Genomic DNA, 26,505 nt, shown 5'->3' on the forward strand with positions numbered 1-26,505 from the left:
CGCACATCTCAGGAGGGATTTTGTCCCACTCCTCTTTGCAGATCTTCTCTAAGTTATTAAGGTTTCGAGGCCGACGTTTGGCAACTCGAACCGTCAGCTCCCTCCACAGATTTTCTATGGGATTAAGGTCTGGAGACTGGCTAGGCCACTCCAGGACCTTAATGTGCTTCTTGAGCCACTCCTTTGTTGTCTTGGCCGTGTGTTTTGGGTCATTGTCATGCTGGAATACCCATCCACGACCCATTTTCAATGCCCTGGCTGAGGGAAGGAGGTTCTCACCCAAGATTTGAGGGTACATGGCCCCGTCCATCGTCCCTTTGATGCGGTGAAGTTGTCCTGTCCCCTTAGCAGATAAACACCCCCAAAGCATAATGTTTCCAACCTCCATGTTTGACGGTGGGGATGGTGTTCTTGGGATCATAGGCAGCATTCCTTCTCCAAACACGGCGAGTTGAGTTGATGCCAAAGAGCTCCATTTTGGCCTCATCTGTCCACAACACTTTCACCCAGTTGTCCTCTGAATCATTCAGATGTTCATTTGCAAACTTCAGACGGGCATGTATATGTGCTTTCTTGAGCAGGGGGACCTTGCGGGCACTGCAGGATTTTAGTCCTTCACGGCGTAGTGTGTTACCAATTGTTTTCTTGGTGACTATGGTCCCAGCTACCTTGAGATCATTGACAAGATCCTCCCGTGTAGTTCTGGGCTGATTCCTCGCCATTCTCATGATCATTGCAACTCCACGAGGTGAGATCTTGCATGGAGCCCCAGGCTGAGGGAGATTGACAGTTATTTTGTGTTTCTTCCATTTGCGAATAATCGCACCAACTGTTGTCACCTTCTCACCAAGCTGCTTGGCAATGGTCTTGTAGCCCATTCCAGCTTTGTGTAGGTCTACAATTTTGTCCCTGACATCCTTGGAGAGCTCTTTGGTCTTGGCCATGGTGGAGAGTTTGGAATCTGATTGATTGATTGCTTCTGTGGACAGGTGTCTTTTATACAGGTAACAAGCTGAGATTAGGAGCATTCCCTTTAAGAGTGTGCTCCTAATCTCAGCTCGTTACCTATATAAAAGACACCTGGGAGCCAGAAATCTTTCTGATTGAGAGGGGGTCAAATTCTTATATCCCTCATTAAAATGCAAATCAATTTATAACATTTTTGACATGCGTTTTTCTGGATTTTGTTGTTATTCTGTCTCTCACTGTTCAAATAAACCTACCATTAAAATTATAGACTGATCATTTCTTTGTCAGTGGGCAAACGTACAAAATCAGTAGGGGATCAAATACTTTTTTCCCTCACTGTAGAGGGGGGGTGTGCGCCACACACTCCTTTGTTGAGCACAGCGAAGGTCGTGTGTGAAAGCCTTAAATGCGTGTAAAAAGCGGCATTCAGAAACCCTGTAGGGAATAGGACTGAATATAGAACTACGTGTATACTTGCTTATTGTATAAGCAAGTGACAAACATCTTTCTCTGTAAAAGGCTTGTAACAGGCACGTGAATTAGTTCCACTCTACTAATACAGTTACAATCCTTTGTTGTGCATTATCTTTTTTTAAAAGTACATTCCCTGCATCATTATCATTTTTAAAGCTCATTTGCAGCTGTTCTTTTTGAGGAGAGTGTTGGTATTTTTCAACAACAGCATTTGGGAACTCTCCTCTTGTGGATTGTGATTGTATTCGTGATGGCCACGGCAGATATTCCTTCCCCAAATGAAATACCCCGGTGCAATTCGTGCCTCAGTTTATATATCTCCGCTCTTACCCCATCGAGTCCTCATCATCACCGAATTGCCATATGTTACGCTCGAGCATTCCCCTTGCAGTAAGCATACATATCCAGGGTATGTAACATGACGGTTTCGATGCATTGCACATATATAGCTGGCAAGTGGGGTATGCAAAATGCTCGCTATAATTTGGCTCTTTCCAGTATGTGCCAATAAATCATATATTAAATCCTGTTCCCACTGTATCTGCACTGCATCTTAACATGCATTTGCATATAGATTCTGTATAACTCCATATCTCTACGTATAATGCGCAAAATGTCCGTCCGTCACACTCCATATCTCGCACACGGTACGTCGTATGAAAACAAACACGAATCGAAAAACGTTTCTCTAGGAGAGAACATTCCAGCAAAAATTATCGCCTTTTCCCAATTAACAACATTTTTGCCCCAGACGTGTTTGTCAGTAAATGTCGAACGCAAACGAATGGGAGCCAAAATCTTCCAGAAGAGTGACTTGCTACGCTACGTTGGTAGATTCGCCCGCAAGTTGTATTCCCTATTGGTTTGTGTATAAACCTGTTCGGCATTACGTCAACGTGGTGAAGGGTTTTTTTGGTTAGATCACGTAAATATAAATGTGTCGTTAAACCCGCCACCACCTGACACAGCCAATTAGTAAGGTTTGTCAGGTACGCTAAATGTGCTAATTAGTTACTAGTTCAGCACACTGTTGTGTCGGAGAGTGAACCCACAACATTTACAATTTGAGTACGACGTCTTGAGACATTTATATTTACGTGATCTAACCCAAAAAACCTCTATTATGGATAATACTGGTCGCGAAAGCCAACTAATACGTGTTAAACTTACGCCAACGTCCCTTAAGCCACGCCAATTGTTTCGCCCTGGTGACGTCGCCCTGTAGGGCTGTGTGCCGCCGTGATGACGTCGTCGCACTGAATGCCGAACCCTTATGCAATGTGCACGCGAGCAAGGCCACGGTGACGTTATATCCCACGCAGATGTACGGGCGATGCTGGTTATGTTGCATCGTAAAGAGTTCACAGCCCTTCATTAATCCACTGCTGTGGGAAGGCCTGCCCACCACACGACGTGCCACTAGGCGTTGCTTTACCAGACTCCCAACGTCCCAGTCAGTGCAGGATGGTATAGAAAAGGGCACAACCAGTTCAGATAGCACCGCCACTGATATTAACCGTGGCCTGGATCCAATCTCGGGGTCGCTGGGTTTCTAACGCAGTCATTAATCATTGCACAAGCCGCTCCAGATAAGACAAAAAAACACTTCATTGATTGAAAGTGTAAAATTATAAACGCCAACTTTACATTGACAAATAATTTCTTACGCTCACGGTACAAGAATCCACGCTCATGCCACAAGCAAGGCGCGTGGGAGTTGAGCAGTTGACACGCGCATGCCCAACTCTTGCGTTCACGTGTGCGGCGATCGCTGACGCCGTGTGAATGCATCGTTTAATCGTGATGCGAGCAGACGTTACAAGTGTGTTGTGCTCCTGGCCTCTGCTCACGTCACCGTGATGGTGACAGCCCACTCGACAAACAACACTGGACCCACAGGGATAAACTCTTGGAGTTCGCAACAGATGGTCCGGGGCGACATTGCGGCTCTGCTCCATTGGGCCTGTGCACTAGCACATGTGGCAGCTCTTCAGCATCATCATACGCACTAAAGAGACTTATCTGTCAACTTTGCTTTTGCTAGGGATTTCAAACGCACAAACTCACAAGTTTGAAATCCCTGGAATATATGTTTGTACAGTCAATGAGTTCCTTCACTTTGAACACTTTGTTACCATGAATACTGTACATTAAAACATGTTATAGATATAAAATATATAATACAGACTGTTTGGCCATGCCGTGTTGATCATGGGTTTGACCATACTTCACCAGACTGGTTAGTGTGAGTTAGTGAAGGGTAACCCGAGGACCGGTTCAGATATTGCTTGCAAGTGACATCCGTGGCTGAGAATCGAGCTCAGGTCGCCAGGTTCACAGCACAGTGCACTCAACCACGGCACGATTCGTGTATAAAAAAACAATGGAAACACTTTTCTGATTAATACAAAAATAACCCCTCAATGTAAACGAAATTTCAAGCTTCAAAGCAGCAGCACAGCAGGGAAAAAGGAACACTTCGTACGATGTTTTCAAGTGATGGAAACGGCAATGCTTCTGGAGTGTTACGTGTGCAGAGAGAAATGTGTGTTTGGAAAATAAAATCTGAAAGGTAGAAGCAGGACCACATGAACGGGCATGCGATGTCAGCAGCGGGACTTGAAGGATCGATATTGTGTGGGTGTGTTGTGAACTCGAGTTGGGCAAAAATTGCAGCAGCTTTTGGCATCATCAGATAGTTGTTTAATAAAGCATCGGGAAAGTCGATAAAGTGAGAGCCGCTGAGATAAGTTGTAAAGAAATTAAAGCATTCATTAGGGGTGTCTGTGCTTTGGAGGCGACAGGATTTAGATAAGAACAAGATGAAGAGGTTTAAAATAACAGAAAATGCGAGGAAGGAATATGAGCTCAGGGGTCAGAGATACCATCATGGCGATAGCCACGGGTTTGTTTTGTCTATCAAAATGTTGGGAGTTAAGGAGATGTATGGTAGTGGTTGGGTGCTTACTGCTCATAATTAACGGCTCTATTAATCCACGGTTGTATGGAGGCCTCCCTATGACATGCTGCTCATGGCGGAGGGAGGGGGTGGGGTTTGACCATACTTCACCGTGTTGGGCATTGCAGGTTGGTAGAGGGGAGGATGACCCAGCATCCGTAATCAGAGCACGGGTAGCCGGATTTATAGTGCCGTGCGCGAATCACTAACCCAGTGTGATACCCCCGGTTGAGTGTTTCGACGGAGGAAATTACGATTCGGATGACAAAGCGTTGCTCCGTGCGCAAACGAACATTTAGGTGATATTCATCTCCGCCGCTCATCCCAATCAGCGGTTGAATCGCCACATTTCTCTGTTGCACGGCCAATGTTTTGATTGACTGCAATGTGACGATCATTTGGGTGGGCAGGGTGTGGCGCCGTGTGTAACAACTCGTGCCTCACGGCAGGAAATACCTGGGTTCGATTCCCGACTTGGGTGTCTTTTTTGTGTGCAGTTTCTATGTTTTCCCTCTGGGATCTCTGACCTCTCATAGCCAAAACAACATTAGAATGTAACTGGTATTGAGCAAACAACCCAATGCTAAAACAAACGACCTGCACGTACGTTACTTGGGATTACACACAGAAACATCGTGAGCCACTGTGAGAATTTTGCAAGACCCCCCTCACCAAGAGTCTTGAGACTCAGTGAGGCGTTCCTTGGTAAACAAGCATAATAATAATGTCATTAACCCCAGACAGATGAAAGGTTGGGTTCTTCACCTCTGAGAGGAATTTGAACATCACGTATCCTGCTATTCCAATTCCATTTGGAATCCCCTTTGATTCTGAGAGTGGAAACACAATTCCAGGCCGGGAATCATGAGACTCGCTCAGCGCTGTGACACAATGCATGTGATATTCAGACAATCCTTGGGCTTTTTCAGGATTTAGTAGCCAAACCAAGGTTACCGGCAATGCATTGTGGCGATGATGTACACCTTGTGCCAAACTCACACAGCGCATTCCGTGGTTCAGCAGCTGTCCCTGAGGCAGTCGTATCTTCTCTTCCGTCTTATCGTATGTATGTCGAACTTCTTTAGCACCGTACGTATACAACCGTGCAAATCGACCGGAGGTGCGGGGGGAAGGACAACAAACTAAACACAAAAAGCAGTTCTGAAGAAATGAGTTTTCAATCTAGATTTAAAAGTGCATAACTCTAGTGGCTTCCTAATATCTGTCATCTATCGTAGATCGATTCCAGCGTTTATTTTTCAGTATTTCCCGAGAATATTTGGCCTGAACTTTGAACCAATAATGCCCTTGCAGCCTCTCGAGACGTCTTCCACCGGAATACTGACTCCATGATGCCGATATCCCCCTGCTCGCTGTGCCTGGCGTGAGTGTATTTTTGCAAGTGGTTAAATGCTCCACTCCCCATTTTAAATCGCAGCATGGGGTGTAATTATAACGAGGAACGAAGACAATGAGCCATTTGCATACAGCCTGCGTGCTGGCATTGAGAGTGCAGAAAAAGCCAATTGTGTCTTTTCCAGGCAATTTAATTGGAAAATGTCGAACAATAAGCAAGAAGCAGTTGTGCAGAAAAAAACATTTTTTTAAAGAGGTACAGTATTTCAATTTAAATACAGAACTGGGACAATAATTTGCTTTGCACAGCTTATCTTACAGTTATGCAGTGCATAACTTATTTATGAGTTGCTACTTTAGATGATTCGGCGAAAGGTTTAGCTCATGATTTACATTTTTATACATATATATTTCAGTGCTGGATTATAGTGGATATGACATTTTAAATTACGCTAACTACTTGTCATATACACGGGCTATCGGAATAGCCCAGGAGATTAATTGCAGTGGCTATCACCGGACCTGTTTTTTTTTTTCCGTGAGCTGATAGTGTAATACCTGCAGTCGCTTTTCGGGTAAGGGCCCACTGAGAGCACCGTTCTATTTATTAGCAAGGCCTTCTTGTCCTCTGCCGCAAAGTGCACTGCAAAAAATCCATCGAGATCATTCACAGCAGCCTGCCATTGTACCTCAGTCCAAGGTCAATATTCAAAGGTCCTTAATTTAAAGCTCTGTTTAATACGTAGGCTTTCGCGACCAGTATGATCCGTAATGCAGGTTTTTTTTTGGGTTCGATCGCGTCAATATACAAATGCGTCGTTAAACCCGCCACCACCCGACACAGCCAAACTAGTAAGGTTTGTCACGTAAACAGAACGTGCCAATTCGTCAATAGTACAGCACCACCGGTGTGTTGGAGAGCCAAGCCACAACATTTACAATCCGAGTACTTTGCTCTCCAACACAGTGGTGTGCTGTACCATTAACGAATTGACACGTTCTGTTTACATGAGAAACATTACTAATTGTCTGTGTCTGGTGGTGGCGGGGTTAATGACACATTTAAATATTTACGCGATCTAACCCAAAAACAACCTGTATTACAGTTTAAAGCTCTGTCGGTGGTTAGCGCAGCCCATCAATCCTGGTTAGACCTCCAAGACAACTGGTTGTTACATATATGTTATTACAAATCCTTCACCTGAATGATCCCTTGAGGTCGTACAACTCATTTGCGCAGGGGTGTTCTGTGCAAATTGATACTTACAAAGCAAACATATACCTATCATGACGTGTTTGCTGTGGTGTGAACATGTTGTATCGTGGTGTATCTTGTTCTGTGTGCTTCTATCTGCAGTTGTGCGTACAGAGTCCCCACAATTGTAAGCTCTGCTTCATGCGTTTATATTTGGCTTCGCTTCCCAATTTCCCAGCGTAAATGAGCTTGTCGGTTCAATGGCAGGCGATCTCTCGTTGAAAGGAGATTGCAGGGATTGTGTGAGAATTAAAAGTTCAGGCTGGGTCCGCGTTCTCCTGTGCCATGGGCGCTATTTGGAGAGCAACAATCGAGAGGCGAAGGAAAAAAGGAGAAATACACGGCACGTGTAGAGCCCTACACTGTGAGCAGCATTGGCGAAAACAAAGCGATCAATGCCAGAGAAAACATTTAACAACTCCCGAGTTTTATTTTTAGTTGCGAGTCCAGTTGGGACATCACAGAGATGATGGAGCAAGACTTTGGTGTCTTAATAAAAAAAAAACAGCACAGGTGAATTTCTGAGTAATAGTTGTAATTTCTAACAATTGGTGCCACTTTACCGCCCTGCCCCAACTGTGAAAAAAGAGCTTCATAGCTCATCGGATTCCTCCAGCCTAAATAAACGTTCTGATTCTGAATAAATTTTCGTACAGCTAGGTGTGTTGACTATTGTGTGGAAGGGAATGCCTCTCAACTGAATTTTTATCCAGCTTATGGCATGAAACCGAGGGGTGATTATGCAGCACGATGATGTCCCTATTGGGCACGGGGAACCCACGCTGCTGCGTCTGCTCCGTGTAAACAATCCCTGGGGATTAGACTGTCACGTTTAATTGGCCGCCTCACAGCAGAAGGCACACCGGTTGCCTGAGCATTTAAACTGGGTCACCACAACGCAAGACATAAATCATTACAGTTGCCCAGCTATTTCAAGTAATTTTTGCAGGCAAGAGGATGCTTCCCGTGCCTCCGATATTGAGCGCCATCATTTCTGCACGTCGCAACCGAGATCACGCCAAAAGGATTGAAAAGCACCATTTCCACGGCACAACTAAACCCATTGCGGTCTCATTCGCGCTCACGCTCATGTAAATTTATCGTTTGCCCCGCTCAAACTTTAGCGGCATTATTCCATAGCAGGCTTTTTTTTTTCTCCTTGCATTTTTTCATAACGCCACCAGAGCTCAGACTGGGACAGTCTGGCAAAAGCCAAATTAGCCTTGGCATACATTATTGATTGGTATGAGATCCCTGTGGCTGTGATTGAGATGCATCGGCCATGCATTAGGAACACTGGCTTAGCCTAATCCTTTTCTGTCATCCTATAGAGAAAAATGGCCATCTCAGACTTTTTAACAAAATGCTTTTGCAAAAAGAGTGTGCGTGGCGCTGCAGTCTATTATGAAGCCTGGGCAAGTGCCCCCATTGACGCAGGTTTTAGCCCAAGGCACTACCTCCTCTAAGATTGCAAGTGCAGTAGTTTTTTTCTCCATGCCTCACCTCAACTTTCTCCATCTCTCACCTCGTCTCGGGATCACTCTACCTCATTCTGCCTCTCTCCGTGTGTCTCTCTCTGTCGCTCTCTGTCTTGCTCTGGGTATGTATCCTTGTCTGTATGCCTCTCCTTGCATCTCTGCCTCACCAATGTATCTCTGTGTCCGTTGCTCACAACATCTCTCTGGTTCCTTTTCTCCCAGCGTCCCCTTCCTCGCTCTCCTTGCCTATGTTTATTTTCCCTGAACCGTGCTGGCCCCGTGACATCGTCACTGGTTCCAGGGTCAGCCGAGGTGAAAGTGCACGGCGGCGCATGATGAACGCGTGCTCGGGAGCACAGAGAGCTATTGGGTCAGCCCAGGAAGGGCGTCTATTGGAAGAGGCAGGCTCATGGCTTAGCCAATCCGACAAATCGTGCTGGCGGTCTAGCTAGCACGATTTGTGTAATCACAGTTGTATAGTGTGAGGTTAATTTTTCAGGATTCGGGATGTTTGGCCAAGAGCACTTACATTCCATGTCGAGACAGGAACGCACTTTATTTCAATAGTATCTATTAGGCACACATTTATAGATTATATATGCAATTGAGAGCATGCAATGGTGTGAAAAAGAATAAGCGTAAGCATTTTCCACGTTGGGGAAATATAGTAACTAGTCTTGTCTAATTAGTTGTGCTGTGTATTTATTTATTAATATTCAGCCACAGACATCCATCAGAGAATTAACAACACTGTCATGAACATTACTCTGATGAGGACCAACATTGCATTGGAATAGTTGCTCATGGACACGACATTAAACAAGAACGTTGTGTTGTATCCTCTGAGGAGGCGTTATGGTGAATGCTGAAACATCTGTCATGCTTTCCGAGGAATGTGCTCATTAAATTCTAACTTAAATATCTCTCGGCAATGGAAAATCGTGGCCGTAACTTAGATCTATTGGATTTAAGCAGCATCACAGGGATTTTAGTCTTTTCGAGGCTAAAGTTCACATCAGGGCATTCTCCAAGGATTCTTAACTGCGTTGCCATGAGGTTCGTTTCATCTCTTGACATTTTTATGGCATTTCACATGTATTCATTCAAAGAGCATCGTAAACAATGCACCGGTCAATGTTAAAGGTAAAGGCGCAGCCTTTAACTGCTTGCCGGTGCAACTGCTGGTGGAAGGACTTCCACTGGAGGAAGCTCTCCAGAGCCTCTCTAGAGCAGTGGTTCTCAACCGGGGGTACGCCGACCCCTGTGGATATGTGGCAATGTCCCAGGGGGTACGTGAGGTGATCTATCAATGTGTGAAATTATATCGTACATGAGAGTCATTGGTGAATAATCATGCATGAATCTGCCAAATGTAAAATAACTAGGATAACGTGTAAATCCACGTGGTAACCTAGAGCGATATAAAATACTCTTTGGTTCTATTCGGTAAAGTCACGTAGGTAAAAAATAAAACAACAAAAATCACGACTTTTCGGCCACAACACAAGTAGCCTTCTTCAGGTGAAGGAACAGAGCTGTCGGGACGACAGAGCTTCAGTGAACGTTGTGGCCGAAACGTCGTGATTTTTGTTGTTTTATTTTTTACCTACGTGACGTTACCGAATAGAACCAAAGAGTATGGATCCTTGCAGTCACGAAAGCTTCAAATCTAGAAACGATATAAAATACCTTTATAAACTCAGTGATCGTAACCAATTTGGTTTACAAAAGTAACCACGCGTGCAGAGCGTCCGTTGGATGTTTTTTGTAGTCGCTTGCAGTTACTAGCTAGTTGGTTAAAATATCGATGTCTTTTATTTATACATTTATTTATCAAGGGGTCGGGGGGGGGTACTCGGTTGAAACAAAATTCTACAAGAGGGGTCACAGTAGCCAAAGAGGGTTGAGAACCACTGCCCTAGAGGGTGTCTTGGAAGAGGTGGGAGTGACCACACTTTACCCCACCACTTGGGACCTGCCCATCGACGAACTGCGGTGGCACCCATTTATATTTGCTGGGCGGAGAGAGGCGGTCGGGATTAAGGAACGTTCCCCAGGAGATCAAACGGGTGACCTCTGCATTACAAGGCCGTGGTGCTAACCATTATACCTTGGCAGCATCCATCAAATGGATAAACATCCAATATCGGTTGACAATACCTTCATGATGATTTTTATTTATTTAACAAACACCGGCTTTGTGACAAATGTGTCAAATTATTTTCGTGTTCATATGTTTTGCATGCAAAAGTATTGAATTGAATTTTGAGACTGAAAACAGTCAGCCACCTCCTTTGTGCCATGTGATCAGCAATGTCTCGTGTACACCAGGTCGTAGATTTTTTCTTTGATTTCTCGCATGAATGAGCAAGGAATTGAAAACAAGTGGAAATGTTTTGTGAGATTCAAGGTATTTACACAAATTAGATTAATGTCTTGTAATCGTAGTTCATTTCGTTATTACGATGGGTTATGTTGATAGTCTTCATTGAGACAAGATGAGTGTGGAATGATTCGGAAATTCTATTTAGGGACTGAGGCCGGGAGGTATACAGGGGAATGCACATTGAAGGGTATAGGGTGACAATATGGTACAAACACTTTAAACAATATAAATGCCGGCATAACTACCTTGTTCAGCTCTCGGTCAGTGTTTGTTGTGAATGTCTGTCGTGGTGTTTTCTCCATGTATATGCTGCACGTGTGTTCAAGTGCCTGTGGATAATGTGCATTTGTCCTCGGCTCATTTGAAGCCAAACAAACTCTCGTGACCCATTCTGTAATAAATAGATCCGAATGAATATACGTTTAACCATGTTGGATTTGACGGACACCATCGTGACTAGTTGAATATTAAAGCAAGAGTACGGCCTTCCATGGCCAATAGTAGCACACTTCGTTTAATAAAGTGGATTGTAATGGGAATTGAAAATGTAAGCTCCATTTATTTAGCAGTAATATCATGACATTAACCAGAGTATTGAATTGTTACAATGCGTGACTTTGGAATTCTTAACATGGTTTTTGGTAACAAAACTGAAACTTTTTTACAAGGATTCAGGTCTGCAAACCTTTTTACAAGGATTCATGTCTGCAGACATGAATCCTTGTAAAAAGGTTTCAGTTTTGTTGCCAGAAAAAGGGAGAAAACCCTATTATTACATTTTGGTACTGGCAAAGGAGGTCTAATGATGTAGATGCTCACCCCGAGCCCTCATTACTTTGATAGTGCATTGTCTTTGAGCTGTACGCCTTTTGGCGTTCTCTGGTCGAGCACCAATTGGGTCGAGGCTCAAAAGAAAGCCGTCCCTTGGTGTGGACCAATCAGTTTCAAGGACAATGCATATATTATCATAGTATGTTTTTTGTTTGCATTTTGACTGCAGGTATTGTGGTTAATGCAGACATGAATCCTCGTAAAAAGGTTTCAGTTTTGTTGCCAGAAAAAAGGGAGAAAACCCAATTATTATATGGTTTTTGGTCTTTGTAAATTCGATTTTTAGTTTATTTATAAAGAAATCCATCAATGGGCAACTGTGACAGTTAACAAGAAAAAAGGGCTGAGGAATTTAATGCGTTTACAGTGTTTGAATAAATCACATCACTCCAATTATCCACAATACTGCCATGAGTTAATTGAAATTTCACAGAGGGTGTCACGTTACTTATGAAAATGGAATCTTTGTGAACGGACATTGGTGCTGATCACTTGGTTAATGAAAAAATTGAGTTCAACAATGAATAAAATGCCTATTAATCCAAAATATTACTAATCAAAAATACCTCTCAAACTGTCAGGGGTGGAATATTTATTATTAGTAGAATTATAATACTTAAACTTGCAGCCAACTTGTATCTGCCATCTCGATCATAGTTTGCACAATCAAAAGTGACCACAATACATGCACAACACTTGAGCTACACTTGGCAAGCACTGTTTTTCCCCATTGACCGACAATGACACACACACATCACTGGTGTGTGCTCCGCCCTCAACCCCTCTTGCCTCTTTGTGTGCTGTCAAGAAGGGCGCCCCTTCTGTGCTCTTACTTTTAGGCAGTGTTGACAAACTTTTTTTTAAATGGACAGTCAACGAAAATGGTTGCCGGTCCCTGAAGTAATTTATTCTCAAAGAATTCGGACTAGCGGGATGCTGTATAACTTGAATTACATCCTCCAAACCTCAGTGCCCTTGAACAGTTATAAAGTGTGTTTGTGGTAGGATTCCAGTGACGTGGTATAGAAACACTATATAATGTCACACTGCAAGAAGTGACTGCTACATGAAAAAAAAGAACAATTATTGACATTCCTGACATGCATGCAAAATTCAATTGAAATCTGAACACGCGTTGCTGTGCTATCAGTGGCCATGAATAATTGAGAGCAGCGAGTGACATCACTGAATGCACTCATCTTTGAACTTGTCCGAGGCGCTGAGGTCCCACGGTGTGCGGAGTTGGTTTCATGAGAATCCATTATTCACAAATATCTTCCCCTGACATGTGGGGAGGACTATTCGATCACCTGCCTCTGCCAGGAAAGGCCCACTGAGTTATATAGCTCTCTTCCAGAAGCGACCTGGCCACAAATGAGAGCTCAACGAAGTGGCTTATCATGTGGAAATTTACAGCAGCCAAATACTCAAGGCATGTCGATTCTAAAACCCGAGGACCCGGAGAAGAATCCACACAATCACGGGGAGACATGCAAACTCCAAATATACAGCAGGCGTCAGGGGTGGGATCAAACCCACGACCTCCTGTATACCAGGCGATGTAATTAACATTCCCTAGCCACCGTGGCAGTAGCCGGACACCAAAGGCAGCTTTAGTCTGCCGTGCGTCTATGTCTTCAGCATGTGCACACTTCAATAAAAAAATATTTTCTGTGCTTCTCATGCACACACGCCTCTCAGTATGACCACCGAGTTATTCGGTTGCCATTGACTCTGAAAAGCATAATCACATCAGAGATTGTTTCTCATCCAGTGAGAGATTGAGTATGCGGATGCAGAAGATGCCATTTTCTGAGGTGGTCTTGTGGATGGTGGACTGGCAGTGACGATCAGATCCTCTGTATACCAAAAACACAACACATTCGTCACTAACAATGCCTCCTAATGTGTACAATCGCTCTCTCGCTATGAGGAAGGGCCATCGCCCGAGACGTCACCGATTACCTATAGTGTTATTTTCTTTTCCTTTTAAGCCCATGGCATTATTTGGCGAAGCACAATGAGCATTTGTTGTGTGTGCTCCATCATTGAGAATGCAATTTTCACCAAATAATGAGTTTCCCTTATGCACCAGGACTTTCCTGGCGACTCGGCGGTGTGTTTTGCTGCTGCAGCTAGCCCGCACTTTGTCGTGTTTCCATTCAACCCCCCCCCCACCGCGTTGTCTTCCCACCCCCATTTCTATTGCTTTGGGTTTACATTTTTGTTGTTGCTTTTATCGTAATAAAACGCGGGCACGTTAGGGCACGGTGCAAGACTCGCACAACCCGGTGTGACAAAAATTTGCGAGCAACAGTCTCGACGCAACTGAACCGTATATAAAAGACGGGGGTGGGTATTGAAAGACTTGGAAAGGAGCCCTGCATGCCCCAACAATGTGTGGACATCACGTCGGGGAGAGGATAGACATTTAAACAAATGGTGGGGGGGGGGGGGTATAACCGAATAACCTTGAAATCAAATAACATGCAGGCGGGCGATGTGCATTGATACTTTCCCTCTACTATTCTGCTCTCGCTTCGTCTCCCGAGGGGGTTTCACCCCCCTCTTTTTTCGGTCCCTGTCTCCCGGGCCCTATTCCGTTGCATCGTTACGTCCACGCTCTCCTCGCACTGTTGCCCCGCTGAAGCTGTGATTATTTCTGCGGCCTTTGTAAAAGCGTCTTGAGAAGCAGTTGTATTTAAGCGCGAAATAAATTCAACTCTGTATCCTTTGCAACGGGCCCCAAACATCTTCGTTTAACCGGACAAAATGCACAGCTCTGCATTAGTGCATTCGGAGAGCTACACATTGTTTAGATGCACGACGTTAATTGGGCCTTTTGGTGTTTCTCTCGAGACCTGATAATGAAGGCATATGTATTTTTATGTGCCTATATCGTGGGTACTTATCTTATTTGTTGTAATATTACTAATTAAATAAGTTATGCAGGTAAGCTTACGTGAGTCTCAAGACTCTTTCAAGGAGGGTTCGCTTGGGATGTTTGGCCAGTTACAATAGTGAACACGTGGCATCATCAACAGCCACGATCTGTCCGCTGCTATATCTACGGTACCTTTTTTTTGCCAGTATCCAAAATGATGAAAAATAAGAATGGCCTTTTCCCTTCCTGGCAATGAAACAGGAGGTGTGAAGATATTCAAACACCAAATAGATTATACCCTTTTCAAGGCATCAAGGCTGCAGACTTGATGCCATTAATGCCAACTTGATCCCTTGTAATAGGTTTCTATTTGGTGTTTGAACATCTTAACACCTCCTGTTTTATTGCTAGAAATGGTAAAACCTATTCTGACTTTTCATCAATCCACTGCTAGTTGAAGGCCTTCCCCAGCCACCGTATTGTGATTTGACGATGCAGCGGAGTGCTTGGCATGTGGCGGGAGACCGGAGTGCCCGGAGAGGACCCACAGAAGCGAGCATGTAACATTCTCATCTGCACAGATAGATTTCAAGAATCTCTTTCTGTAGTGTTACCTCCTGGCCACCTTGCAGTCCGAACCCTACAGAACCTGTCATTTGCGAGCAGTGTCCCGTCCGGTTACAAATTAGGCTTAACCCTGCGTGGCTTCCAAGATTTGATGAGATCCGGGTGCATTCAGGGTGATTTTTGTTCATCGGAATTTTGATCGTTTTTCTTTTGCTGTGAAGCATTCTGATGTCTTGGGCAAAATTCACACATTCCTAATGCTATTGAAATTCAATACCCTATCTCACAATGAGACTCATTAGGTTATATTTTCGCTGACCTACCAGATCACATTTTCTGCAGCACTACTACGTCGTGTGTGTTTTCCCATGCCGTGTGTACCCGTGTGTGATTGTTATTTCTACGCGGGGTGTACCAAGCACAACCGAGCGTGTTGTGTTCGGAGAACCGATGCATGGGTTTCAATAATAAAAATAAGTTGCTCCCCTATCCCCTGTCCCACCACTAACTTTAGATGCCATGCTGCCCTGAATGTTAAATAATATAATCTGCATCATCGGCGTTGTCAGTGAGCACCGTTGATCGTTACAATTGTAGAGTGTTGTGGCACCAATGCCTGCGATCCAGAATTTGCGTTGGGTGCAACATGCTGAGATTGATGGCAGCACAGGGTAGCACAAGTTGTAACACTTGAGCCTCACAGCAAGATGCGCCTGGGTTTGATTCCTAACTTTTGCGTGGAGTTTGTATGTTCCCGCTCTGTTCTGCATGGGATTCCCCCACGTTCTCTGGTTTCCTCCCATAGCTCAAACAAATTTTTACCCAAACAAAATAACTGGCGTTGGCCAAACATCCCATGGGGTGTCACCGTGGCGAGATGTTAACTACCTCTCCTTGTATGCAGGAGTGCATGGGTTCGACCACGACCCTGACGCCTGTATATTTGTAGGTGGCATGGTCTGCCTGTGGTTGAGGGTTTTTTCTCCGGGTTCCTCCTGTTTTTCCCTCCACATTTAGAAACATGCATTTAGGGTATTTGGGCTAAGTCACTTCTGAAAAAGAGCTATATAGCTCTGTAGGGCCCTTCTTTTGTAAACTAAAAAAATACTTTGATTTAATAGTTTTGCAAAGATTATCTGAAATAAACTTGGTTGAGATTACACATAGCAGCAGCAACATCGCCGGCAGCTGTGAAACCCTATCAGGACCTGGCTGTAAACGAGTTTTGCTTTCCTTGGTAACGAGCATCAAGTGCTAATCACTGCGCTACCACTCCACCACGTCGTGACAGTAGAAGCCTGATGTAAGCACACCTTGGGAACAATTCCAAGTGTGCTTATATCGGGAGTATGCTTGTATTGTAAGTTTATTTCGCCTACACCTCACCAATGTAATGTAAGGATGTGTTGCTTACACCGGAACTGTGTTTATATTGGGTGTGCTTATATGCGGCTTCGACTGTATTAACTAGACTAAACTAAACCATTTTTATTTTACCAGATAAAGCCCACTGAGCTATATAGCTCTTTTTCATAAGCGACATGGCCACAAATGATCGCTGAACGAAGTGGTTTATCAAATGGAAATTTACAGCAGCCAAACACTCTAAACTCACGTTGATTCAAGATGTGGAGGGAAAAACCGGAGGACCCGGAGAAAAATTCACACGACCACAGGGAAAGAGACACGCCAACCCCAAATATACAGCAGGCATCAGGGTCGGGATCGAACGCACGACCTCCTGTATACCAGGGGCGGTAGTTAACATTGTCCCGAGGTGCTGGCGTACATCCGTCAGGCTCCCAACGGTGGTATTGCCCTGGAGCTGAATTCACGCGCCGCCACACCCCCCCCCCCCCTCCCGCCCCACACCCCCCCAAGGCGTAACGCTTGTGCCGTGCGATGCGCGCAGGAGTTTCTGGCCGAGCTGGTGATCGCGGAGGTGACGCGGTGCAGTGAGAACGAGCATCTGCTCTTCCGGGAGAACACACTCGCCACCAAGGCCATCGAGGAGTACCTCAAGATGGTGGGCCAGTGGTACCTGCACGACGCCCTCGGTATGTTCCAACCCTCAGTCGTCACCGCGCACCACCTGTGCCTGCTCTTCCGCTCCCAGCCTACTGGGGGAGTCGTTACGCGAGACTCGCCCGTAGTTGCCGTAAATATTCAACTCTCAGTTGTCCGGGGTAATCGTGGGCTCGCAGGGGTGAACACAAACGCGGATAATGCAACATGTGCTTAGCTCAGGCGAGAAAGCTTTTTCTCGTTCGTCTACATGTAATAGGGGTAAAGATGTATCTATGTATGATGAAACTTCTTTCGCACCATACGTAGCCAACCGTGCTAATCAGAGGTGCAGGGGAAGATACCAAACTAAGCACAAAAAGATATTCTAAAGAAATGAGTGTTCAAATTATGTTTCTGTTGATTCTGAGAGTTATCGGTTCACTTGTCCGCGTACAAAACAGGATTCAACCGTTCTGTCCAAAGCATATCTTACAATATGGTGCCATTTACAATGGAGCAGGCATATCTTACAATATGGTGCCATTTTCAATAGAGCAGGCATATCTTACAATATGGTGCCATTTACAATGACGCAGGCATATCTTACAATATGGTGCCATTTTCAATAGAGCAGGCATATCTACAATATGGTACCATTTACAATAGGGCAGGCATATCTTACAATATGGTGCCATTTTCAATAAAGCAGGCATATCTTACAATATGGTGTCATTTACAATAATGCATGCATATCTTACAATATGGTGCCATTTACAATGGAGCAGGCATATCTACAATATGGTGCCATTTACAATGGAGCAGGCATATCTTACAATACGGTGCCATTTTCAATAGAGCAGGCATATCTTACAATATAGTGCCATTTACAATAGTGCAGGCATAAATACAATATGGTGCCATTTACAATAGTGCAGGCATATCTACAATATGGTGCCATTTTCAATAGAGCAGGCATATCTACAATATGGTGCCATTTTCAATAGAGCAGGCATATCTTACAATATGGTGCCATTTACAATAGTGCAGGCATATCTTAAAATATGGTGCCATTTACAATAGAGCAGGCATATCTTACATTCGGCGTTTGCTGCTGCTTGCACAGCAAATGGACAAAAAAAGTTTATTCCGAGACGGAAAGTGTTTTCAGCTATTTCTCATTTTTAATTGTACATTATTTTTAGCTTCTGCCGAGTTCGTAGACGTTGAAACTGACTTGTGCTTATCAACGCCATTGCTCATGGCCTTGCCACATCATCTGTCTGGAAGGATAATCGAGAATTCATAATTGGTGCAGTCAGAATTATATCATTTGAATTGAACAAGCCCAAGTCCCAGAGCGATAATCAAGTACATATATATGTATGTAAGTATGAGGGCACTTGTTTAAAAGCACACCACAATGCTTCTGATGTTTTGTGCGAATATAGCTGACGCTGCGCAAAGAGTGAAAATTTTAAGCCAAGCTAATATTAACCTCTTCTGTCAACACGACTCCCAGCACTTTCCCCCCTCTCCCCACCCGGAGATGAGCAATGTGCGTTACGTAAGTTGGCTCTGTTTTTGAAGGTCAAAGAAAAATACAAAATCTGCGAGAGCAGCAGTTCCCCTTCAGAGACGCGACGTCGCCTCCGGGCTAAAGTTGCACGCCGTGCTGCATGCGTGCCCGTGCTTTTGTCGTTGAAGGCGAGTTCGTGCGAGCGCTCTACGACTCTGACGAGAACTGCGAGGTGGAGCTGAGCAAGTGCTCGTCCGCAGAGCTGGCTGACCACCGCAACAACCTGCGCATGTGCTGCGAGCTGGCCTTCTGCAAGATCCTCTCCTCCTGCTGGTACCAGACGCGCACGCTCGCCATCCCTCTCCACCACACGTCCCTCTCCACCACACGACCAGCCGTTGGCACGAGGAATCGGCAGAGGCTGTGGCGTAGCGCACGGCGGCCGGGTACAGACCCAGCGTACCATGGTTCCCCAGGGGGTGCGACGTAGCTCCCCCTGCGGTGCTTTAAACTCGTACCGCGTGTTTGTTTGTTCGGCGCGACGTCCAAAGTTTCGCTGCACGCGCTGGGGAGCTGAGCGACACGTGGCACCGCGCAAACACGTCGGAGGGCTGTGCGCGCTGCTCGCCGGCACGCAGGGCACATGCATGGCACTGGCCCCCACGCAGAAGCTTGCGCGGTATATACGCACACACACGCAATGAATGTTCAAAGTTGCGTATAAACACAGTTATTTATATAGGAACACATTTACACATTCAACCATTGAAGAATTTATATAGCCTAATACTTATGCATATTTAGTGTATACGTCTGCCCAAGCACAGACTGGGATAGAGATGAAAGACTACCTTTCCACGTTTAGCGTCATGAGCTGACAGAGCTAGTTATGTTATTGAGCCTCTTATTGAGGTTCACACAGCGGTATTGCCAGCACTGTGTATGCATCTTACCCGCTGCCTTTGTCTCCCTCGGTACTTCTGCTAACTTATTGCATTGGGAGCTCGTTTAGGTTGCGTCGAGCTGTGAGAAACCCAGGCTAAATTATACAGAATTACCAATTACCAACCCAATGGAATTAAATAGTTTCTTGGGCAGATTGTGCAGTGCTTTATCCACCGTGTTAACCACTCTGTAAACCACTGCAATTCATAATAATACAGCTGGGTAAGATCGCGTGAATATAAATGTGTCATTAAACCCACAACCACTCAACACAGCCTATTTGTATTGTTTATCAGGTAAACTAAACGTGCCAATTAGTTACTAGTTCAGCACACCGGTGTGTCGGAGAGTGAACCCACAACATTTACAATTTCAGTACGACGTTTCGACACGTTTATGTTCACATGATCTCACCCAAAATACCTTTATTATGGATAATATTGGTCGCGAAATCGGCGAGGTTAGTTCGGATATCACTCATCACTGATGCTGCGGCAGCTAGCCAAGCTGCTGTGTGTGTGGTGACTGAGAGATCACCGCTAGCCAAGCTGCTGTGTGTGTGGTGACTGAGAGGTCACCGCTAGCCAAGCTGCTGTGTGTGTGGTGACTGTGAGATCACCGCTAGCCAAGCTGGTGTGTGTGTGGTGACTGTGAGATCACCACTAGCCAAGCTGGTGTGTGTGTGGTGACTGAGAGATCACCGCTAGCCAAGCTGCTGTGTGTGGTGACTGTGAGATCACCGCTAGCCAAGCTGCTGTGTGTGTGGTGACTGAGAGATCACCGCTAGCCAAGCTGCTCTGTGTGTGGTGACTGAGAGATCACCGCTAGCCAAGCTGCATTGTATGTATGGTGACTGAGAGATCACCGCTAGCCAAGCTGCTGTGTGTGTGGTGACTGAGAGATCACCGCTAGCCAAGCTGCTTTGTGTGTGATGACTGTGAGATCACCGCTAGCCAAGCTGCTGTGTGTGTGGTGACTGAGAGATCACCGCTAGCCAAGCTGCTGTGTGTGTGGTGACTGAGAGATCACCGCTAGCCAAGCTGCTGTGTGTGTGGTGACTGAGAGATCACCGCTAGCCAAGCTGCTGTGTGTGTGGTGACTGAGAGATCACCGCTAGCCAAGCTGCTGTGTGTGTGGTGACTGAGAGATCACCGCTAGCCAAGCTGCTGTGTGTGTGATGACTGTGAGATCACCGCTAGCCAAGCTGCTGTGTGTGTGGTGACTGTGAGATCACCGCTAGCCAAGCTGCTGTGTGTGTGGTGACTGTGAGATCACCGCTAGCCAAGCTGCTGTGTGTGTGGTGACTGAGAGATCACCGCTAGCCAAGCTGCTGTGTGTGTGGTGACTGAGAGATCACTGCTAGCCAAGCTGCTGTGTGTGTGGTGACTGAGAGATCACCGCTAGCCAAGCTGCTGTGTGTGTGATGACTGTGAGATCACCGCTAGCCAAGCTGCTGTGTGTGTGGTGACTGAGAGATCACCGCTAGCCAAGCTGCTTTGTGTGTGATGACTGTGAGATCACCGCTAGCCAAGCTGCTGTGTGTGGTGACTGAGAGGTCACCGCTAGCCAAGCTGCTGTGTGTGATGACTGTGAGATCACAGCTAGCCAAGCTGGTGTGTGTGTGGTTACCCAGAAATCACTGCTAACCGAGCTGCTGTGTGTGTGGTTACCGAGCCATCACCCCCACGACGTATAAACACATTTATCATGCACACCCGCACGAACGTCACACCAGTTCGAGGAAAAACAGATTACAATTCTTGTGCATTGAAACGACAATTATTACTGTATCTATAACCATAACAGGGTACACAATATAATATACTGTATTCATGTTAAATAGAATGTTGACGTCTTTTCAATCTCAACCAGATATTCTTGTTTACACTCTGGCTCGGGTTTTTTCTCACTTTGTTTATGGTTTGTTTGCATTATGATATTATTGCAATGAGCTAACTAAAGCCAATACCTTAATAAGCCCCAACAATGGCCTAATCTATTGCAGGTTTAATGGAGGGAGGGCAGTAATAGAGCAATGTCCATCATTTAAAGTTACTTTTGTGTTCAGTTTGTTGTCCTTCCCCCGCACCTCCTGATTAGCACGGTTGTCTTGCGTACGGTGCGAAAGAAGTTCAACTTACATAGAGCAACAGCCTCGGCTCACAACACTGAGAGCACCTCCCAGCCAGCAGCAACAGCTATCCACATTTTTATTGCAGCTAATGAAACAAATGTTTGCCCTTTTAATTAACAGCAACATCTATTATTGCAGTAAAAAATACAAAGCAGTTTTATTTGATGTTTCTCATCAGTGCCAAATGAGTGGAAATGTAATTTTTTGTGTTTTGGTAATTGCTGTTGAGAAAATTTGCTATTTCACAGAAGCAGATTGTTAATTCTAAGATGCAATGTGATTGGAGCTTTGGACAACCTACACAACTCGTAACTGTGAAATGTATACACGTATAAAAGAGCTCCTACGCATAGCTTCTTCTCCGTGATAATGTGGAATGTCCATTGCTGGCTGGCTCAAAGTCCCAAGCACACTTGAGAGGTGAGGCATTTTACCTTTGCCCTCTTGTGTCGACTGTACAGTCGAGCACCAACACTCCACGATGATTGTTGGGGGCGGCTGTTGTGGACCCTGTAATCCCACGGCACACCGCGAAAATGACTCCAAACGTCCGCGCCGGAAAAATCGCGGATTTTAGGAGGTTTTCTTTAGCCGCCATCAAAAAAAGTCCCAAAAAATATCTGCGGAAACTTCTTGGACGTGTGGGATTTTCATCCCCTGCCGATTGCTTCAGATTTTCCGCTAACCGCGAGGGCGTTGCAAAGTGCTTGGATTTGCGAATTATTGGATGACAGATTTTTGGACTTCTTTATTTACGACGACGCAAACTCAGAGACTGTCGTCTTTACCAGTCACGTGTCAACAACCCGGTGAAGGATCAGAACAGGTACAGACAACGGCACGTCGCTCAAGTTGCGCATCGCTAGGGGACGTAGCCCAGTTCCCTCATCTTCTGCAGCACACTGTGAGTTAAATAAAAACAAGATCATGCACAATAGCAATGCACAATGAAGCAGATGTGAGCATCATGCTAGAGCTATTACCGTTTTATAAAGAGTTGTTCCACAATGTGCTCAATACACATGCAAGTTATTAATTGAAGTAGTGTGTTCAGTATCACTAGAATTCTGGTGAATGGCCACAACCACCGGCCGAGGATAAAAATGGGTTGTCTGAAATAATGAAAGGCTCCAAAGGAATACATTTATTTACTTTACTGGAAGTGCAAAGACAATTTCAGCTGACAGCAGGAGACCATTGTTCAAGTGTGAAGGAGGTTGCAATGGCTGCTATCATTGCCCTTTTGGCAGAGCCATTTAGACCAAGACATTCCGCGTTTGCCCATTTGAACAAAACCATAAATGAACAAGAGTGTTTTTTTATTATTATTCATCTTAATAAAATAGACGATTGAAAGAAATTGGATATCCCTGTAGATGCCATTACACTGGGATTGAATGCCCAGCGATTTGCCAGTGGTTTGGATCTGCAGCTGTGCAAGTAAGTGCAGCTCGTAACAATGCAAGCGAGGATCTCAGGGATGCAGAGATAGTAGGGCATTCATTGTCAATTTAGCTCGTACAGTGAGGGGAAAAAGTATTTGATCCCCTGCTGATTTTGTACGTTTGCCCACTGACAAAGAAATGATCAGTCTATAATTTTAATGGTAGGTTTATTTGAACAGTGAGAGGCAGAATAACAACAAGAAAATCCAGAAAAACGCATATCAAAAATGTTATAAATTGATTTGTATTTTAATGAGGGAAATAAGTATTTGACCCCCTCTCAATCAGAAATATTTCTGGCTCCCAGGTGTCTTTTATACAGGTAACGAGCTGAGATTAGGAGCACACTCTTAAAGGGAGTGCTCCTAATCTCAGCTTGTTACCTGTATAAAAGACACCTGTCAACAGAAGCAATCAATAAATCAGATTCCAAACTCTCCACCATGGCCAAGACCAAAGAGCTCTCAAAGGATGTCAGGGACAAGATTGTAGACCTACACAAGGCTGGAATTGGCTACAAGGCCATTGCCAAGCAGCTTGGTGAGAAGGTGACAAAAGTTGGTGCGATTATTCGCAAATGTAAGAAACACAAAAGAACTGTCAATCTCCCTCGGCCTGGGGCTCCATGCAAGATCTCACCTCGTGGAGTTGCAATGATCATGAGAACGGTGAGGAATCAGCCCAGAACTACACGGGAGGATCTTATCAATGATCTCAAGGCAGCTGGGACCATAGTCACCAAGAAAACAATTGGTAACACACTACGCCGTGAAGGACTGAAATCCTGCAGCGCCCGCAAGTTCCCCCTGCTCAAGAAAGCACATATACATGCCCGTCTAAAGTTTGCCAATTAACATCTGAATGATTCAGTACAACTGGGTGAAAGTGTTGTGGTCAGATGAGACCAAAATGGAGCTCTTTGGCATCAACTCAACTCGCCGTGTTTGGAGGAGGAATTCTGCCTATGACCCCAAGAACACCATCCCCACCGTCAAACATGGAGGTGGAAACATTATGCTTTGGGGGTGTTTTCTGCTAAGGGGACAGGACAACTTCACCACATCAAAGGGACGATGGACGAGGCCATGTACCGTCAAATCTTGGGTGAGAACCTCCTTCCCTCAACCAGGGCATTGAAAATGGGTCGTGGATAGGTATTCCAGCATGACAGTGACCCAAAACACACGGCCAAGGCAACAAAGGAGTGGCTCAAGAAGAAGCACATTAAGGTCCTGGAGTGGCCTAGCCAGTCTCCAGACCTTAATCCCATAGAAAATCTGTGGAGGCAGCTGACGATTCGAGTTGCCAAACGTCAGCCTCAAAACCTTAATGACTTGGAGAAGATCTGCAAAGAGGAGTGGGACAAAATCCCTCCTGAGATGTGTGCAAACCTGGTGGCCAACTACAAGAAACGTCTGACCTCTGTGATTGCCAACAAGGGTTTTGCCACCAAGTACTAAGTCATGTTTTGCTGAGGGGTCAAATACTTATTTCCCTCATATAAATGCAAATCAATTTATAACATTTTTGACATGCGTTTTTCTGGATTTTTTTTGTTCTTATTCTGTCACTGTTCAAATAACCCTACCATTACAATTATAGACTGATCAATTCTTTGTCAGTAGGCAAACGTACAAAGTCAACAGGGGATCAAATACTTTTTTCCCTCACTGTACACCCAGGCACATACGCAGGGCCACCCACATTCGTACACGTTGTTTACATCCAGTACATCTATAAAACACTTGTGTGCGCGACCAATATCCAGAATATAGGTTTGTGGGTTAGATCGCATGTGTAGTGTTTACCATGACGAATAAACTTCTTGAGGCACACTCTGTTTATTGTAATACTTCTCTTTACACAGTCCTTAACACACAGAGGGGTATACGGTCCCCTCACCCTATACCATAAGAAGGTACAGCCTCCGGACTTAGCGTGACCTACACACAGGTCTCTTGATACCTAAGCAGGTACAGCCTCCGGACTTAGTGTGACCTACACACAGGTCTCTTCCTAACCTAAGGAGGTACAGCCTCCTATCTTGGCGGGGCTTACTCACACGTCTACCGCTATCCTAGAGTCCTCCGGCTGGGACCTAGGGGAGGCTATCTGACCCACCGCTTGCCCGGCGGGTCTTGACCACTGGATACGCCGAGCCTTAGCCCTCAGAAGGGCTGGAAGGCTGGGTCCAGGGTCCTGTCTATCTTCAGCCCGGGCTTCGGTCTTGGTGTAGGGAGAGAACTCCCTGCGCTCTGCGCGCTCACCCTTATACCCTTTTGTGACCAGGTCTAACCAATCCCACATTCCCACTTGGAACTGTCTGATTGGTTCTTACCAAACTGTGGCTACGATCCAGTTCACGTCGTCTGACCCCAACCGTTATTCACACAGAGGTAACGCTGCACTGCCCCTTTGATACCTAGTGGCAATGCAGGTTACCGAACAGTGAGTAGTTAACACCTCTACACATGTATAAATGTGTGGTTAAACCCGCCACCACCCGACACAGCTAATTAGTAAGGTTTGTCATGTAAACAGAACATGCCACTTGACTACTAGTACAGCATCCCGGTGTGTTCGAGAGCAAATCTACAACATTTACAATTTGTTGTAATGATGCATCGATTTAGCCTGTGTGGAGCTTGCATGTGCTCCCCCTGTTGTAATGATGCATCGATTTAGCCTGTGTGGAGCTTGCATGTGCTCCCCCTGTAGTGCATGGAATTTCTCCACGTTCTCCGGTTTCCTCTCTCAGCTAAACAACAACAAAAACCTCATACAGTGTAACTGCTATCGCCCAAACATTGCAATGTATAAATATTACCAATCAATTGGGATTTTTATGTATATGGCAACATTGCCTCCTACTGTGAAAACTTGACAGGACCTTCCTGAAACGGAGTGTTGAGACTTTGTGAGGCTTTTGTGGGTAAACATGCATAACAATTTACGTTCATTCTTCAGGCTCACAATACGTGCATAGAAGCTGGCGTGTAAACGATGAAACAAGAAAATTTTACGAAATGGGGAAATTACCCAAATCAGCGCGGAGACATGCATGCTGAGAGACGGGGGGAGGAATCAATGGATCGGAGCACAAACACGAATTAGAGACATCCTGTTGAACGCTGAGAGAAAGAAGCAGGCTTGGGCAAGACGCAACATGAGCAGGAGGTATAGTGAGTGGGAGATGAGCGATGGAGTGACAGCTAAGAGAGGGAGCAACACCCAGGACGCATCGCGTTCTCAATCTTCGCTCTCTCTGTTCCTCTTCCTCCTTGCGCTCAATCCACGCT

The 26,505-nt window shown here is 45.2% G+C and overlaps 1 protein-coding gene across 6 annotated transcripts in view; it reads left to right on the forward strand.

Annotated features, from left to right (window-relative positions):
* The window catches only part of LOC116944795 (ras GTPase-activating protein nGAP-like), a 641,297-nt gene that overhangs the window by 583,694 nt on the left and 31,098 nt on the right, over window positions 1–26,505 (forward strand). For all 6 annotated transcript variants that reach the window (XM_032958521.2, XM_032958519.2, XM_032958520.2 and 3 more), the window contains 2 exons: window positions 17,072–17,216; window positions 18,871–19,015. In XM_032958521.2, coding sequence (XP_032814412.2) covers window positions 17,072–17,216; window positions 18,871–19,015 — 290 coding nt within the window. The remainder of the gene's footprint in view (window positions 1–17,071; window positions 17,217–18,870; window positions 19,016–26,505) is intronic.

The sequence above is a fragment of the Petromyzon marinus genome, chromosome 22 (genome assembly GCF_048934315.1).
Source record: "Petromyzon marinus isolate PM22_M1 ecotype Great Lakes invasive population chromosome 22, UKy_Petmar_22M1.pri1.0, whole genome shotgun sequence".
NCBI lineage: Eukaryota > Metazoa > Chordata > Hyperoartia > Petromyzontiformes > Petromyzontidae > Petromyzon > Petromyzon marinus.